General features: G+C 43.3%; 1 protein-coding gene across 1 annotated transcript in view; it reads left to right on the top strand.

Moving 5' to 3' along the window:
* The first annotated feature begins 568 nt into the window (after positions 1–568).
* LOC115477135 (desmocollin-1-like) overlaps positions 569–19,724 on the top strand; it is a 79,794-nt gene continuing 60,638 nt past the window's right edge. The window contains exon 1 of the mRNA XM_030213765.1: positions 569–1,075. Coding sequence (XP_030069625.1) covers positions 1,028–1,075 — 48 coding nt within the window. The 5' untranslated portion in view covers positions 569–1,027. The remainder of the gene's footprint in view (positions 1,076–19,724) is intronic.

Genomic DNA, 19,724 nt, shown 5'->3' with positions numbered 1-19,724 from the left:
TTAGTCCACTCTTAAGGTTATCAATAGAAAAAAAAGCTAATCAAGAAATGTATTAAGTTATGTCCAATAAAAAAGGTATCATCTTATTTTCTTTTCCATGTTTTATTTTGTTTGATTTCTATTGATATCCCTGCAATAAAATAGACACTTTTCTTTTTCACTTTCAGACAGGCTGCGTACTGTGCATGTGTACGTCAGAGAACGAGACAGGGACGGGTGCAATAGGTTGTCAATCTGGTAACGGTTACTAAAACACAACAGTACTGTACTTATGAGAGGCCCAGGAGCGACTCAGAGAGCAGTAAAAGGCGGGACTCTAGTCTGACCTGGGCGAGGTTACCGTCCGAGGTAGAGAAAAACGGAAGTAGGGAAGGGAGGCAAGAAACTGGCCGAGTCTGGGCAAGTGCATTGTGCATGACTGTACGGAGAGTAAGTTTCAAGGAAACCAGAAGGGAAGTGCAGCACCCAACCTGGGAGCCAAGCCTTTTGTATGTCTTTCAGCAAAGGCTGGGCAGACAGGTTAATAAGCAGCAGGAGGGTGTGTGTGAGTGTGACATACAAGCAGTAAAAGGGAGGGAGGGGGCGGAGTTTTCAGAAGGAATTTCTTCTAATCGACCACCCGTCCCTGACCGGCCGGAGAGGGGGAGGAAAGAAAGCTACACTTAAAAAGTTTCTAGTGGGAGAACCTGCTGTATTATTCATATTATATTTTAGTTACGGCCCAGTGTGGCCACACCCAGTATTAAAGAAAAGGTTAAACCTTCTTGACAGGGACCAGAAAAGGAGTTGACAAAAACAAACCCCTAAAAAACAAAAACCCTCTGGAAGGTGCCACTTCCCCTTGCCGCAAGTGAGGGAGAGAAAAAAAGCAGGCAGACCAATTGACTTGGACAGAGAGGAGGGCTGCCTGCCAGCCTTCACACCTGCAGTGGGCGCAGTCTCGCGCGAGGCAGGTCTGGTCTCCCCACACGGCGAGAGCCACCACCACCAACCCAGCCAGAGAGGGACCTTGGAATTCCCAACAGGAATGGCGTCGTCTCACCGCTCTGCTCTCATCTGTCTCTTCATCCTGCAGGTAAATGCTCTCTTTTTCTAATACTTAGGGGTAAGGGGGTTGCAGGGTGACCATCTTAAACAGCATCAGCTTCACCTGCAGCTCCCTTCCTTAACTGGCAGTTAATTCTTTTGACTGTCTTTTAAATGGATTATAATGTCCGCCGATGTTTTCACTGCCAAAAACTATGTGATTGTGAACTGCACAAACTCTCCTCATGTTCATGCTTGTTTCAGAACTCGTAGCCGAAGAATGATTTTCTCTTTTAGGCATGTCTGAAGTACTCTTTGGTATTGTTATCTTGGTTTTGTTTTCCCCCCAGTCCAGCAATATCAGGTCATTAATTAGGAGAAGCTGAGTGAGTTTTATTTGTAAGCTTCTTTAGCTTGTGAAAGGCCTCTGGAACAAGCAGAAAGTGTTTTAGTCTATCTGTAACCAGCGAAGATTTTTGATATCTTACTGTAGATTTGTCACGGCGATGTATCTTTACCATTTCTATGCCTGCTCCCTTTTGAGCTTCCTGTGTCAAAATACAAGGGCCCCAGCTGCATCTAATTCGATATAATCAAACGTTTTTGGGAGACATTGGTACTCATTTTCAAAGCATATAGACTTAGTGTAACTTTGTAAGTCTATGTGCTTTGGAAATGAGCCTCACGGTGCCTTTAAACTACAAAACACATTGAAGTAGGCAACTCCCAGCACAGGTCTGGTACTCCCTAGTATTTATTTCCTTTCTAGCGGATTTTTGGTTTTTTTGATTATGCAACTCCTGAATAGCAGACTTATTTTAATGAGGTCAAGAGCATGCAAAAGTAAAATGTCTCTGCAAAGGCTGGTTCTGGGTGGGAGACCTTTTTCACAAACTATCAAATATGTCATTTAATTATGACTTATTTTTTTCTTATTGTTGGGTTTAAAACTAGAGCATTGGGAAGTCTGCTTCATATCCTAAGGATCAGACTTTACTGGCAAGTATAAACCCGCCCCGGACTTTTCAGAGACAGGAATACTGCTCTGAGAAGGGTCTGGGTTTTTTTTTTTTAAGTCAAATCATGGAGTCTTTTCAAGATTCCCTGGATTGAACCTTATTGGTAAGAACCAACTTGCTCCAGGCAGGGAAGGTAAGATTGCCAAACTTCTGATGAATTAAAATCCAGCACCTGCCCCACCCCATCTCAGAAGAAAAACTGCTATATATATGAATGTTCTATGATTATTTCACAAACCACATAACAGAAACAGAGCTCCAGTAACCAAATCCTGGAAACAACAAAAACCATTCTAGAGAATGGGGTGGGGTGGGGGGGGGGGGGGGGGGGGTAGGTAGGGTTACCATATGGCTCCAGAAAAAGGAGGACAGTTGAGCCAGTCTGGGTTTTGCTTCCATCAATGGAAGCAAAACCCAGACTGGATCAATCTGTCCTCCTTTTTCTGGAGCCAAAGAGAGAAAATTATACAAAAAATCTATTTTAAATATGAATTGACAAGTGCTCAGTTCACACATCAGTCATTATAAAAGTGGCTGAGTAGAGAACCATCATCACACTCTACTAGGCCTATATAGTATGAGATGTTATCATTGAATATAAGTAACATCAATTGTAAACATTCACATAATCAATAGGACATGGTTTGAAGTCATTAATTGAAGCCTTTTTGCTGATTGATACTAAGGGGTCCATTGTGATTGGACCTGGACCTTTGAGAATGCCAAGAGTGCGATGATGGTTTTCTACTCAGCCAGGCACTTTTATAATGACTGATGTATGAACTGAGCACTTTTCAATTTATATTTAAAATAGATTTTTAGACTATATTTAAATATAATTTTATATGATTTTATTTCTATGGTTTTTATACTTTACAATAGTGTATTTGAAATAAGAGGTATAAGGTTATAGTTAAGTTTTCCTATTTATATGTTTTGTAATACACAAGCTCCTTTTTCTGGAACCATATGGTAACCCTGGGGGGGGGGGGGGGGGGGGGGGGGGAGGGTACATATATGAGAGAGAATGGGTGGCGTGGGAGTACATATGAGAGAAGGAAAGGGTCACGGCGGGGGGGGGGGGGGGTACATAGAGAGAAAATGGGTGACGGCAGGGGAGTACACATCAGAGAGAGAGAAATGGGTGATGATGGGGGGTACATATGAGAGAGAATGGGTGACAGCAGGGGGTACATATGAGACAGATAGAGAATGGGTGACGGTGGGGAGCAGTACACATGTGACGTGAGAGAGAGAATGGGTGATGGTGGGGGAGGGGAGTACATATGAGAGACTGTGCTTAAGTGCACACACACGTCTTGGCCCTCCGAAATATTAAATGTGGCCCCCAATAAAAAAAAAAGGTTGGGCAAGCTTGATATAGAAAAGCCTATCATAATAAAGCAGCACTGATGTCCAATCCTACCTGTAAAAAGGCAGCACCCTAGAATACCAATATACTTCCAGTCCAAGTCAGCTGCTACAGATCCCTACAAATCAAAATACCTCAGAGAAACTACATGCTAGCAGAATACTGCACCTCGACACATGCACAAAATATTGACAGACCCTGAATAAATATGAAGCAAGGGACCACACCTCAGTAATAGAGATACAAAGGTAAAAAACTGAACTGGAAACCTCAAGAAGTCATGCTGTATGTAAACAGCAATACTAGAGATATAGAAACTGATATGCAAGATATCAGAAATGCACATTTGCCAAAGCTGACATATTCCAATTAACAAAATATTTTTCTACCTTTGTTTTTTTCTTCATTTGCTTTGGGCCCAGTGTGTCTTTTCTGCCTTTCTCTATTTTAATTCTCTTGCCAGAATTTCCTGTCACTTGACATGTCTTCTCACTCCATGTCCACCACCTGTCTTCCCTCTGTGCACCTTATCTGTCCTATTCAATATTTCTCCTCACATGTTCTCATCTGCCTTCTCTGTGTCCCTGCCTCTGCTCTCTTCATGCCCAGCATCTTTTCCCTGTGTCTCTATACCATCCCTTGTGCAGCATATATCCCCTTTCTGCTCTCATCCTATGCGCACCCCAGGGCCAGCATTTCACCCCTGGCCTCACTTTGCAGTCCAATATTTTTCTCTCCATACCTTTGTAGGTCCAGTGTGTGTCTCTCTCTCTCCTCACTTTGAGTCTAGTATCTTTCACCCTCTGTGGTTGGTCTCTCACTTTCATCTCCCCCTCCCCCCCCCAGCCAGAGTTCAGCATCTGTCCCTTTTCTTTCCCTTCACCTCCCAGTCTCCTCTCTGCTTTCCTCTTCCACCTGTGGGTATGGAGTCTCTCCTTCTTCCTACTTCTACACCCTTAGGTATGGTATCTTTCCTTCTTCCCTCAGCACGTGGGTCTGGCATCCCACCCCCTTGTCCAGGATCTCTCCCCTTTCCTTCCCCTTCTCCTCCCTGTTTTGCATCTCTTCCTCTCTCCCCCCTCAGTGTCTGACATAATTCCCTCTCCCCTCATCCTGCGGATCTGGTATCTTGCCCCTCTCCCCAGCTATTGCGGTTCTGGTGGCATCTCTCCTCCCTCTTCCTGCAGTGCTCTGATGCTGAAGGCACACTGCTTTCGACTGCCCCGGCCTTCTCTCTGCTTGATCCCGCTCACTGGAAGATCCATTAGAAAAGCTGGGACCAAGCAGAGAAGAGGACCAGGACAGCCAGAAGCAGCATGCCTCCAGCACTGCACGTGGCTTACTGCTGGTGAGGACCACGGGAAGAGGGAGGAGAGATGCAGTGGACACGCTGAATGGCAGAAAGGAAGTGAGGGAGACTGGCCAGACTGTGGGGACAGGGAACAGTAGGACTGGGGCGGCGAAAAAACATCTTATTGTGTTGCTGGTTTTAAAGGTCTTCTGACAGCCAGCCTGGCCATTGTAAAACCGGCCAAGCCAGATAGGAAACTGGCCAGTTAGCACCCTAAGGGGAAAAAGAGGTATGAGCAAGGTCTTTTTTTTTTTTTTTTTTTACTGCCTCAGTCAGGGCAGGCTCAATGGATTGTAGCAACTTTCTTCAGTGCCCCGACTCCTGCATCTGCAGTGCCCATTCCACCTTCATTGGCTTTCTGTGGTTCGGTATCTCTTTCACATTTCTATTCTAATGCCCCTCTCTCCCTCGCAGGTCCAGCATATCTCCCTAAATAATACTGACATTTTTTGATAGTCTTTAAAAGCTGTCTCCTCTGCAAACACCAGATTCAGCTGACCCTGTTTAGTTTCTTAAGCAGAGCCTAAAAGTGCTTCCTTGAAACATTTTACTTTTTTAACCTGCTGTGGCCTGACTGAAATAAGTCTGCTATGAAGTAGTTGCATGTGTAAAAAATAAATAAATGTGATGATCTGAGTATGATAAATTGGTCAACCCATGCTTTCAGGAAGGTAGAGATGCAGAAGAAGAGACGGAAGCACCTTGGTGCTTGCAGCCGTGGCGTACAGTTGGAAATTACAGTTTGATTTTTGTCTATAGAGTTGGATCTGACGAAAAACTCTGGATCTGATTTCAATTAACCCTCCCACCCTCCCCCATGTGCTCTGTCGATGGAGCTTTTTCGCTTCCTCCTATCCTTCCCTACCTCAGGCTGACTCTGAGCAGCCCTGGGTTGGTTGATTGTTACCAGTAAAGTCCGATCCAGGGATTGAAGTCTAATTCTAACCCCCCCCCCCCCCCCCAGAAGGGCTTAGTCATGCTGGATCCAGGTCCAGTTCCCACCATAGGGGCTGGATCCTGCCTGAGATGGATCTGGGATTTATTCCTACCAGGTTTAAATCTTACCAGAAGGGCTGGAACCTGCTGGATGCACCACTAATTCCCACCAGCAGGGTTGGATGCTGTCTGAACCAAGTTAAAATTTCACCAGGAGGGCTGGATCCTGCCATATGTGGATCCTGTGACTGGATCCTGCCAGATCCTTGTCTAATTCCCACCAGAGGGGTTGGATCCTTCCTCATGTAGGTCTCATTCCTAACAGAATTCCTGTATCCTGCCATATTCTGGTCTAATTCCCAGCAGAAAGCTGGATCCTGCCGTATCCGGATCTAATGCCCACCAGAATAGTTAGATACTGCTGGATCTAGGTCCACTTCCCACCAGAAGTGTTGAATCCTGCCAGATCGAGGTCTAATTGCCACCAGACGGACGGTTTCTTGCTGGATCCAGGTTCAGTTTCTATCAGAAGGGCAGAATCCTGTCGCATCCTTGTTTTTTTTTTTTTTTTTTTGTTACATTTGTACCCTGCGCTTTCCCACTCATGGCAGGCTCAATGCGGCTTACATGGGACAATGGAGGGTTAAGTGACTTGCCCAGAGTCACAAGGAGCTGCCTGTGCCGGGAATCGAACTCAGTTCCTCAGTTCCCCAGGACCAAAGTCCACCACCCTAACCACTAGGCCACGTTTAATTCCTACCAGAAGTGCTGGTGCAATGTTTGTTTTTTTTTTGTTTTTTTTTTTCCTGGTTTCTCAATTGGATTTCTGGTTGGAATAATAACTGGATTCTGGTTGGAATAATAACTGGATTCTGGTTGGAATAATAACTGGATTCTGGTGGATCATTTTCTGGTGTACTATAGAGCAGGATTTTACAAGAACCATTCCTTTGGTGGGATTAAGAGCTGGATCTGGCAGAAAAGCCAGCTTTGAGTGCTGGAGCAGAGGTGGATGGACTATGTGCAGAAGAGAGGGCTGTGAGTACTGGGACTGGGGGGGCAGATGCATCAACAAAAACTTTAAAGCCCTTCCCTTACCGATTCCTTAGCAAATCGGTAAGAAACGGGCATGTGTCAAGGAAATCGCATGCAAATGAGCTGGGTGCTGCTAGCTCATTTGCATGGGACTTCCTTCCAAGCCAGTCGGCCAGCTGAGCATGCGCAGAGCAGCCAAGCGTTATGCTGGCTGCTCTACGCATGCCAAGGACGTCCTTCACTCAAACAAGTCGTCCCCATAATCGTTGCACTTTCACATGCCAAGGACATCCACTCAAAAAAAAAAAAAAAGGACATCCCTGATGAGCAGGAAACTTGTCAGCAGCCTGAAACCTCAGAAGAGAAAGAGTGCTGAAAAGAGCCCCAGTTAATTTAAGTGCTACTGCTCTGTTGTGTAACATTTCCATTGTTTACTGCTTTGCATGTAAAAGGCAGGCTTACATCAGGCAATTAGGAAGGACTCGCTGAAGAAAAAAAAAGGAGGTCCCTGTTTTTCTTACCTGCCTGAACTAACCACAGTTCTATCAATAGTCCCCTCCAAGGTTGTTTTCAGCTTGTGTCCCCCCCCCCCCCCAACAGGATCGGGACGTGCGAGGACGTCCAAATCAAAACATTTTGGACGTCCCTCCCTCCAGGTCTCTCTCTCAGCCAATCACAGCGCATTTAGCTGTGGCTGAGAGAGACCTGGAGGGAGGGACGTCCAAAAAGTTTTGATTTGGATGTCCTTGCACGTCCCGATCCTGGGGGGGGGGGGGGGGGGGCGCAAGCTGAAAACAACCTTGGAGGGGACTGTTGAGAGAACTGTGGTTGTGATCAGTTTAGGCAGGTAAGAAAAACACGTCCAAGAAGGACGCCCATCACAAAAGCTGCAGGAAGATGTTCAGCTCGTGTTAGGCACTTGGACGTGCCTGATGAGCACTGGACATTTTTTTTTCCAGACTGTCCTCCGTTTTTTGAGCTGCTTGTTCAGCTCTGCAAGAATTTTTTTTTTCCTTCCGATTCCCTCACAGCAGCCCCAACGAGAGGTGCAGACCTCCCGTTAGGTTTTCCACAGTAAGGGGATCGGAAAACGGTAGTGCATCTCATTACAATACGAATTTTACTCATTATAATACTAATTTGCTCATCTGCATTCCGTTTTCATTAGCTGCTACCGTGACAGGACAATGTCCTTTTGTGCATTTCCTGGTTTACTACTTGCAAGTTAAACTGGCTAGAACCAGTTTAAAACCCACGTTGCTGGCTAGTTAACTTTAGTTCATCTGGCCCTGGGTTGGGTGAACTGCAGAGCTTTTTGATACAAGTGGTTGGGGGGGGGGGGGACGGAAAGTTAAGCTTATCACAGAGCAGGAGCAGCTACTGTGAGCAGCGGTTTATGTTCTGAGGCAGGCAGTTTGGAGACGGATAGGCAGTAGCATTGCTGCTGTTGCTGGGGCTTCATGCTGAACTGGCCCAGACAGAGAGGGGAGATTGGCACTAACCAAAGGGACAAGAACTTTGGTTAGGTAAGGGAAGAGCTAAACATTTTGGGGTGGAGGGGGCTCTTCACATTAAAGTGTTTTCTGGATCTGGCCTTATAGACTGGAATCAACCTGCCCAGTTCAGGCTGTATGCTATGGTTGCAAGCATCCAGGGGTTGTCTTCTCTCGTTCCTGAAAACCTTTGGGTGCAAGTTTTATACTTGATTATACTGCATATCAAAAAATATCTATGTGGTTTTCAATAAAATTAAAATATTAAAAAAAATATAAACAGGAATGATTAAAAAAATATATCTCCATTTAGTCAGATAGGAAAATGTAATAGAGATGAATAGTAGGTTCTGTCATCTCAGTGCTTTGCAGGCCAGGAGTCCACCACTTCCCTTATTTGAGAAAAGCTTTTTCAAAAGAGGTTTTTAAGCCTGTTTTCAAATTTTGAAATGATTGTGAAATAATCTGTGTCAATATTTACGATTTGAACAATGTAGGCCCCATGATACTGAATAAAGATGAACAGAAATCAGCAAACTTTATTTAGACAGAATAAGATAATTAAGAGATTTTGATTTTTAAAAATTTTTTTATTTATGAATTTTAATTATACATTCACTTAATAAACATAAATGTATTAGCAATATCTGCACTAAATAAGAAAAAAGAATAAAATGATTCTTTAGAAATTATCAACTTTGTCCACAAATGTTTGGATCCAGATACCAGGAGAAAAAAAAGAACAAAGGAAAATACATCTTAATCAAAGGAACAGTGGAGGGCAAGCAAACACTCACAGCCAATTTACAACATATTTTAACTAGTGGATGCAACTAAGGGAACATCACTTACACCTTCTTTAGAATCAATAAACTCCTGCAGTTTCTTTGGGTCAAAAAAACATAATTAATCAAGTTTAGAGACACTAAACATCTACAAGGAAATTTTAACACAAATACTCCACCTAGGTTGAGAACTTTTGGTTTTAAAGCCAAGAATTCTCTTCTTTTTTGTGTGTCCCTAGCTAGATCGGGGAAAACTTGAATTTTAGATCAACACAAAACATCATTTATATGAAGAAAGTAAGAATAAAAAATATTACTTCTGTCTGGCACAAAGGCAAAAGTCACCAGAAGGGTAGTCCGTTGCATTATAACTTCTAAAGAACTTTCCAAAAACTCAGTCAAGTTTAAATCAGGTTGAGGTTGCTCAGGTGAAGGTCTTGAAATTCCCAGTATATATTGGGCCTTAACTATGGGTGGATAGCCCTCAGCTGGAATACCCAATATTTCACAAAAGTATTTTTTCAACATATCCAATGCTGGAATAAGTTGTGATTTAGGAAAATTTAGAAATCTCAAATTATTCCTTCTTCCTTTATTTTCTAAATATTCAAGCTTACGAGCTTGAATATCTCTTTCCCTGATGAATGTTAAGGCAAAGTTCTGTAATTGTTTAACTTCACATTCTAGTGGGTCAGTTTTATTTGCTTGCACTTCCATTTTACCAGACAGAAACTGATAAGTTTGTTTTAACTCCAAAACCTCTCCTTTGAAGCAGTTAGAAACCTGCAGAAGAGAAGAATTCAAACCTTGAATTGCATCCCACAGAGATTCCATTGTCACCACGGCTGGTCTCGTCAAACCTCCATTCCCTCTAAAAGTAGGGCCCTGGGTAAGGGAAGAGGAAGGCTGAATAGACTGCCTATCTTCCTATGTTAGTATCCCTGGGGACGAAGTGGCGACGGGTGCTTCTCGGTCAGCAGAATTTTTCCACTTCAGGTGCCTCTGTGTGTTGAATCTCCGGCATCACAAACTACTTCCGGGTTGTGGGGGAGCTGCACTTAGGGGAGGACTGAGTGAAACTCCCTCGATGCTGTGGTCTGCCTCAACAGCTGCGGAACCCATTGAAGCGGGTGTTGGCTCTGCTAGCTTGCAAACTCCGAAGCTCTCTAGAGTAGCCTGGTGTGTGGTGGGATTTTCAACCCAGCTCGAGGAAGTAAAAGCCTTAGTTTTCCCCTTTCTTTTCCCCATTAGCAACACGGGGAAAGATTCCAGATGCCTAGCTTATTCACTGAGGTTCAGGAGCTCAAAAAACGCCCATCTGCTCCAGTCGCCATCTTGGATCTCTTGATTGGTTTTATATAGAATAAGTAAATGGAATAGGAATAGAGGAAAACTGGTATTTTGAATACTGTGTACCAAATTTAGTATTTTATATGGTATTCTTGTGGAAATTGGTAACCAATATTCCTGGTTTTAGAAGCAGTGTAACATGGTTGTATCATTTTGCATCAGAGATCATCTTAACTACGGTAATCTGGATATATTGTAATCTTTTAATATCTACCAGAGACTTTGAAATAAAGTTACAGTAGTTTAGGTGTCCTAGGAATGAAGTAGAATGTGAAGGGATATTTTGTCGAAGTAAGATTTTATAGAATGCATTTTCTTTACTTTGAAAAAAATATTTTTGTGTAATTAGGGATACTATGCTGTTGGAAATTTAGGTGATCATTAATGATTACTCTGAGGATTTTCAGCGAGTTGACAATCTAGTTTTGAGTACCATCTATCATTAAAGAGTAGGGTAAAGAAGTGTCAAATTTCCTAGAGAAAATTATTGCTCTGTTTTGTCCAGATTTTTAGTTTATGAAGCTTTAGCTATGTTGCAATGGTATCTAGCACAAAAAGAAGCATAAAAGGGCCTTCAGGTGTACTACTACTACTTATCATTTCTATAGCGCTAGTAGACGTACGCAGCGCTGTACACTTGAACATGAAGAGACAGTCCCTGCTTGACAGAGCTTACAATCTAATAATAAAAAAGTGATTTTTGGAAGATTTGTAGATTTGTGAACTGAATGGTAGAATTCCGAAGGACTTTAACTACTTTTAGAAGCTCACTTGCCAACACATTGTAACATGTCTGCATTTCAGCTATTAGAATCATTTAAAAAGTGACTCAGCTCATTTAAAATATATAAGCATGAAAGATTTGGTTTTCTTTTGCAAACTCCATTTCTGTAGCAACAAGCTTATCTGGTGCTTCACTAAGTCCCTTAGGGATGGAATATCCTGATGTAGTGATGGACAACCTCGGTCCTTGAAGGCTGCAACCCACCCAAGCTTTCAGGATTTCCCCCAATATGCATGAGATCTATTTGATTTGCGTGAACTGATTCCATTTTATGCAATCTCACACATATTCATAGGTAAATCCTGAAAACCCGACTGGGCTACAACCCTTAAGGACCAAGGTTGCCCGCCCCTATCCTAATGATAACCTAGATGATGAAACACTATATTCTGTAAAGGCATCATCTTTTCATATAAATTTAACGCTGCAGTATAAGAAAAAAACCCATTTCCTATGATACCCCATTTTATCAAAATAACAAAAATCAAATAAATACACCCAATGTGTGTTTATGTCAAACTTAGACACTACATTTGTCTCCAGGGACATAATTTAGCTGAACAGCTGTCTTAACTGCTGAGAAAGATGAGAAAAATATATTCTGTCTACCATATAAAGCAAGTACTTACTGATATCATCTTCATGATAAATGACAGAATGAAATGGAAGGGCTCTGTCTCTAATATATCTTTCTGATGGCTCTGCATAGAAGGTACCTTGGTGAGTCTTGATGAAGCCTTCAAAACTTCCATTAATAATTGATCCGTGCGTAAAGCTTCCCTGCTCACCATATATTTGTCCAATAGTCCTCTCGATTATTCCACTCCTGAAGGCCCTTTTGTGCTTCTTTTTGTTCTCTTATGTGTACTTTTTGACCCTCTCGTTTGCTGCAATGGTATCTAGACCATAAATAACATATTTTCTGGGTCAATATTCATCCTGCGGCAGTGAGCATACAGAATTAAGCTCCAATATTCAATGCTGGTCGATGTCTGGCCACCGGCATTGAATGTTTGGTTCTGACCAGACTTTGTTGTCGCTGGTACTTATGCAGATCCAGTCAAACAAGGCCTCCCCTTCTCCATGAACAAAACCTTTCTTCTTCCTGACAAACAAGGCTCCTTGGGTTGCCACTGCACCCCCTCCCCCCTCTGGAGCATGCTTTTTGAGCCTACTTTGTAGTCATTGGTGGTAATGTAGTTTTTAGAGTAGGAGGGAGGAAAAAAAAGGAGTCTTGTTTTTGAGTGGGGGAGAAGGGGGGGGGGGGGTCCAAGTTTTATATATATTTTTTAATTTTGCAACTTCTACATGGCAAGCATATATTAATCAGGCCAAGCTGTTTAGAGGAAAAATGTTTCACGTATGACTTCTTTTACAAATGAGTAAATGAGAGGAAGCCCATAGGAATTGAATGGGCTTCTTCTCATTTACCATAAAGGAGTCGCTAGCATGGCTTTGTAAAAGATACCTATAGTTACTTTTTGGTATTGGTTAAGAAGCTAAGCAGGTTTAGTTGAGGTGGGTGTTTGGATGGGTGACCTTTTGTAAATAGGCTGCCAAATTGTATTTATTGTATGTGGATTTGTTAATTCCTTAATTTTTGTCTCAAAATTGTTTTTTTTTTAATTAAAACCAGACCTGGCGGAATTACAGGACTTTTTAGGATCCCCCAATTCTAAATTTGTTAGGTTTTTTTTTTTTTTTTGCTTCTTGTTGATGGTGTGGGTCCCAATAATCTGGTAAGCGCCAAATATTCAATGCTGGAGGCCAGACATCAACCTGCATTGAATATCGGGCCTAATTCTACACGCTCAATACTGCCAGCTGAATATTGATCAGAAGTTATTTTATTGATGGTCTGGCTATATAAACCTGTCAACCCACACATTAGGAAGGAGAGGAGGTGGTGACTGGGTGTCTGCAACTGTGGCATGAGCCTGTACCAGGCAGGTTGATTCTTGTCTATAGAGCCAGATTCAAAAAGACCTTCAGATCCAACTTTAAGTTAAAAAAAACAAACAAACAAAAAAAACCTGTCCAAGACATTCCTTCCCACTCTTTTTCCCTCTTTCATGGGCTGTCTCTGAACAGCCCCAGGCAGTTGATTCCTTTCAGTAAAGTCAGGTTCATAGAAGACCTACAGATCAGGCTTTAATGTGAAGAGCCCCTCCACCCCAAAATGTTTAGCTCATCCCTTCCTTACTTGAGATTCTGGTTCTGGCACAGCCGTGAAGGGCTAAGCTCCCCTTTCCGTCTGGGCCAGTCCACCATGAAGCACCAGCATCAGCAGCAGTGCTACTGTCTATCTGCTGCCCATTATAACTTGATCATCAGCATAGCTGCTCCCACTCTGTGATAAGCTTTTCTCTTTGCCCCTTACAGCTCAGCACCACCCATATAAAGGCTCTGCAGTTCACCCAACCCAGCCCCATCACTCGCAACCAGTTTTTCTGCCAGATCAAGGTCTTAATCCCAGGATCTATCCCTCCTGGTGGGAATTAGTGCTGGATCCAACAGGATCTAGCCCTTTTGGTGGGATTTTAAACATGGATCTGGCAGGATTTATCGCTTCTGGTGGGAAATGGACTTAGATCCAGTAGGACTGAGCTTTTCTGGTGGGAATTCATGCTGTATCTGGCAGGATCAAGCCTTCCTAATGGGAATTGTTGCCGAGTCTTTAGGAACCAGCCCTCCTGATGAAATTTAACCCAGAATCTGGTAGAATCCAGCCCTTCTGGTGGAAATTAAACGAGGATATGGCATATTCCAGGCTTCCTCTTGGAATTTAAACCAGGATCTGGCAAGAAGTGTTTCCATGGTGATTAGTGTGGTTTCAGCCCTTTGTGGTGGATCTGGTAGGAACCAGGTCTTTTTAATTTTTTTTAAAATTATTATTTAGGGAGAGATGCCGGAGTTGTAAAGGGAGGGAGAGTTAAAAGGAAAGAGAGAGATACCGAACCACAGAGAGCCAGGATGCCAAAGCAAGTTGGCGCAGGGCACAACAATTCCTTCAGCTGGCCCTTGTAGAGGCAGCCAAAAGAACAAGAGAGAGAAAAAACAAAACAAAATCCCACAATCAACTTAAAAAAAACAAAGACTCTGCTTAACTCTTTTTCCCTCCTTTCCTTCCTTACTGTGGGCTGCATCTGAATTGACTTGGGCAGGTTAGTTCTTGCCAATAAGGTTGGGTATGAGGGAGCTTGAAAATACTGCATATGACTTAAAAAAACAAAACAGAAACAAGATCTGACTCAGCCTGCAGTACTCCTTCCCTCCCTGCCTTGGGCTACTTCTGAAAAGCCCTGGGTAGGTTAATTCTTGCAATAATGACTGATCCATGAGATAAGATTTCCCAATGCTCTAGATCTGGCTTTAATAAAAAAGGAAAGAAAGCCCTGTAAATCATAATTTAAAAAAAGGGGCCCTTTTACTAAAGCTTAGTGCATGCTAAGGGATGTTAGTATTCACTAAAGGTCCTTTCCTTGTCATCAGCAGCAGATGAATCTATTACGAATGGGTTGTGTCCACCTACCAGCAGGGGGAGATAGAGAACACTGAAAACCATAGTGCCTCTAGGATGGCTAGCTCCATCTGCCTCTCAGTATTTCTCTATCTCCCAGCAGGGTAGGACACAGCTTTGTTCAGCTCCTTGAAAATTTCTGCCTGGGGAGGCTCCTGTGCTTGACCAGTTGAGCTGGGGTGTTGTGGCTGGTGGTGCCCATTTTAAAGGCACATAGGTTCACCCTTTCCCTGCCTTACCCATTGTGGATGTAGGCATATAGGTTCGCCCTGTCCCTGCCTTTCCCACCCTCTACTGCCTCCGGAGTACCTATGTAGCTATTTGCCTCCAACTTTCCTCACAGCGTAAAAAAAACCGCGCTGCTGTTCTGAGGCTTTTATTGACGTGCAGCGTGACCGGAGCTCGGTGGTCCTTTGAGGTAAGAGCGGTACTCAGCTCCTCCGGGGAGGGCCCACGGACGGCGTTCCGATCAGGGTGATTTTAGCGCGAAGCCGCCATTGTATTTTATTCCGCCGTTTTTCGGTGATGGCTGGTGAGGGAGTTAAGCGTTGTTCCTGTTGTGCAAACGCAGATCAGCAGCAGGGCTCTGTAAAATGTGCTGTATAGACTGTAGAGCCAGTACGAGCATGGCGAGCGATGAGTCTTCCTGCTCAATGGAGCTAATAGCGGGCACCATCTTGGAAGCGCCGCATGGCTCGACCCCCGTGGTTGCGGAGGAGTTTGTGAGCAGAGGGGCACCTCGGGCTGAGGCTACCAGAGGAGCTCCGTTCCCCGTAGCTTCTAATTCGGAGACGGGAGGTCAGGCTGAGTTTTCTCCCCTGAGTTTGTGCTTATTTTACATAAAGCCTTCATGCTGAAAAGAGCTCTGCCGCAGGTGTCTGGCACTGCGTTGCTACTTGGTCTCCCTCCGACTGATGATGGCCCGGTGCAGATGTCAGAAGTGGATGCCCCTGAGCGTTGGATGCACGCTAAACATAGACGGGTAAATTCCCCGTCGGAGAGTGGCGCACCTCCCTTTTCTGCTCTCCCCCCCCCGTGGTCGGGCTGTGGGGACTCTGAGGGATCTGGCAGGCCTACGTGGTCTGAGGAGCCAGAGGAAGGTGCCGGTTTGCCACTGGATCTGGATGATCCCACTGCGGTTCGGATTTTCCACCGCGATGAGCTGCCAGCGCTTATCTCTGATGCCTTACAGGCCCTATCTATTGATGATCCTGTTCAAGGCGAGGCCTCCTCTGGTAATCTGGTAAACCAAACTAGGACCGGATTACAAAGATCTGAAGAAACTATTTCAACTTGTAAATAAATTACTAGACCCATCCCTATCACCACAACCAACGCAGACATCCCACCCGCAGACAAACTTGCTAATTACTTTTAAAATTACATAGTATACTTCCTTATCACAACACTGACTTCGAAAACTTCTTCAACGATCTGGACCTAATCCCTGATGGATACCCATCTGACTGTATTGGACAACATTTAATCTCAAAACCGAATCAGTTACACAAGCGACTCATAGGTTTGCCAACACCCACTGCAAACTGGATACATGCCCCAGTCATCTACTTAAATCCGCCCCAGACCGCTTCATAACAGACCTCACATCCCACATAAACTTCATGCTACAAGGTCTCTTCCCTAAGGAATATGGCAACATCCTACTCACACCAATACCAAAAGACACCAAGAAAAGCATAAACGATTTCACCAACTACCGCCTAGTTGCGTCTATCCCACTAGTAGTAAAACTGATGGAGAGCTTGGTGACCAAACAGCTTACGGAATACTTGGACAAGTTCTCAATATTACACAATTCACAATCGGGATTCCGCTCCCACCATAGTACCGAAACCATCCTAGTTACCCTCTTGGCTAAATTCAAGCAGGAAATAGCCACAGGTAAAAGCATACTTCTCCAGTTCGACATGTCGAGTGCATTCGACATGGTAAACCACAATATATTACTAAGACTCCTTGGCCACTTCGGGATTGATGGAAATGTACTTAACTGGTTCAAAGGTTTTCTAACCACCAGAACATATCAAGTAAAATCAAATTCAAACATATCACCACTATGGAAAGCAGCCTGCGGAGTACCTCAAGGATCACCACTATCACCAATACTCTTCAACATGATGATGATCCCACTGGCAAAGTCCTTATCCATTCGAGGCCTCAACCTGTTCATCTACGCAGATGATGTTACAATCTACATTCCCTTCAGACATGACTTGACAGAAATAACCAATGAAATCAGTGATGGCCTGAACATCATGGACTCCTGGGCAAACTCATTCCAACTGAAACTGAACACTGAAAAAAAGCACTGCCTCATCCTCTCCCCTCAACCTAACAAGTACAAACCCACAACCATAAATACCCCAGGACACACCCTCCCCACCTCAGACAGCCTAAAAATACTCGGCGTCATACTCGACCGCAACCTTACTCTCGAGAGCCAAGTAAACTCTGTAATAAAGAAAATGTTCTACTCAATGAGGAAACTCAAACGAGTAAAACCTTTTCTTCCAAAGGGAAATGTTTCGAAACCTAATACAATCAATGGTCCTAAGTCATGCAGTATATTGCAACGGAATCTTTGTGGGATGCAAAGAACAACTCACAAAAAAAACCTCCAGGCCGCCCAAAACACAGCAGCCAGGCTGATATATAGTAAAACCCAATTTGAAAGTGCCAAACCCCTACGAGAAAAGCTGCATTGGCTTTCAATCAAAGAACGGATCAACTTCAAAATCTGCACTCTGCTCCACAAAATTATATATGGTGAAGTCCCAAGATACATGATAGACCTTGTAGATCTACCAATAAGAAACAGCATCAGATCATCACGATCATACCTAAACCTACATTACCCAAACTGTAAAGGACTTAAATACAAAACAACTTACACATCCGGCTTCTCCTACATAAGTGCACAACTATGGAATGAACTCCCAAAAGCTGTGAAAACAATCCATGACCACCTGAACTTCAGGAAATCACTAAAAACCTACCTCTTCAAAAAGGCCTACCTCAATGATCCAACGTAAACCGCTCCACCCAGCAACACAGCATGACCAATGATCGTACTGGTCAACATACGATCTTCATTCCTTTCGACCCTTCACAACTACCTCACTTGATCACTATATAACCTCATATTTGTATTGTATTTGTTATCAACCGACTTGGCGAATACTTTGACGGTACTGTGTAAGCCACATTGAGCACATTGCATATAGGTGGGAAAATGTGGGGTACAAATGTAACAAATAAAAAAATAAATGTTCTCGTATACCCTACCACGTTCCCTTGGCGTTCTCTTTTTTTTGTTTTCTTTCTTTATACTTTATATTGTACTGCTGGTCCTGCTCTCGTGGCGGGCAGGAAGGCACTCACTCATGTGCGGTGGAGCATGTCTTTCGCTCAGATTCCTATTTTAAGCTTTTTACAAGCTCTGGACTGGCAGCGTGGACCCATGTCGCCCACATGTGAGAACATAAGGCCTGCTGTCCTTGGAGAATACCTGCTACAGGTAAGTATCTTCGCTTTCTGGTAACATGCACCCCCACGCAGTTAACTTAAATTTTTTAAAAATAAATTTCATCAAATCAGTTTTTCTCAAAAGGGCTACTTGGTTGCTTGCTGATGACATCATAGAATGTTTGAAAGCAATGTAGGAAAAAGTAGGAAAACTAATGTTCTGCAGGGATTTACTCATGAAAACTAGGCAAACTGGATGAGCCAGTTGGTCCTTATCCATAATATACTTTAGTCACTAGCAACTTCTGAAAAATATAAAACCAAATATTAAAAGTTAAGGGGTCCTTTTACTAAGGTGCACTGAAAAATGGCCTGCAGAAGTGAAGGCCTGGGTTTTGGGCATGCACAGAATCATTTTTCAGCGCACCTGTAAAAAAGGCCTTTTTAAAATTTTTGCCAAAAATGGACATGCGGCAAAATAAAAATTGCTGCACGTCCATTTTGGGTCTGAGACCTTACCGACACCCATTGACCTAGCAGTAAAGTTTCACGCGGTAACTGGGTGGAAGGACCTACGTGTGCCAAATGCCACTTGGCACGCGTCTGATATGCGGGGCAGAAAAAATTATTTTTTGACTGCGCGTATTGGCAGTGCGCCAAAAATGAAATTACCGCAAGAGCCACACGGTAGTTGTGCGGTAAGTCCATTTTGGCGTGCGTTGGGCGTGCATAGACGCTTACGTGGCTCAGTAAAAGGGATGATAAGCTCAGAATTATAGAAGAAAAAGAAACCTCGTTGTGAAAGTTGTCACTATTTTCCAAAGCTACAAGAAGATGTGGACCATGAACATTATTAATTCCATGAACATTATTTATTCATTATACATAACAGAAGTTTTGAAGCTTAAGTTTTCTATGAACAGCAAAGGAGCACATGCCATTCTTTGCTTGACTTTCTGAAATTCCTAAAAAGAAATTGTTACACTTGCTGGCTTACTATATTAATAGCATGCAGGATTTTTCCTCCCATCCTTTGTTTGTTGCAAATATCTGGCGAAAAGAGGGATACCACCTGCTTTTCAATTTAGGTACAAAAAATTGTTAAACACAGACCAACACAACAATGTTTATCAATTTGCAGAGAGGGCAGACTTTTTTTTTTCTTTAGTAACTTAGTAGATGATGGCAGATAAAGACCTGTATGGTCCGTTCAGTGTGCCCAACAACATAAGCTTATTACATAAGACATGATGTGACACTTCATATTCATACCTGATTTTGATTTGTGTTTGCCATTTTCAGGGCATAGATAGTAGAAACTGTCCTTGCGCTGTCCTTATTCTAAAACTTCAGAAGTTGCATCGAAGACCCTGAAAAGCTCCACTTCAACCCATCCAAATTGATTTGTCCACAATCAGGGCACAGACCCTAGAAGTCTGCCCAGCACTGGATTTGCTAGTTACCAGTTGTGCCACCTAATCTCCGCTAAGCTTCTTTGGATCCATTACTTCTAAACGGGATTCCTTTCCCCTCGATATTCAGCCGGTGGAGGTCAGCATTTTTTTAA

The sequence above is a fragment of the Microcaecilia unicolor genome, chromosome 1, assembly GCF_901765095.1.
Source record: "Microcaecilia unicolor chromosome 1, aMicUni1.1, whole genome shotgun sequence".
NCBI classification, from domain to species: domain Eukaryota; kingdom Metazoa; phylum Chordata; class Amphibia; order Gymnophiona; family Siphonopidae; genus Microcaecilia; species Microcaecilia unicolor.
Note: the sequence above shows the minus strand (reverse complement) of the source record. Positions and strands in the feature narration are given on the sequence as shown.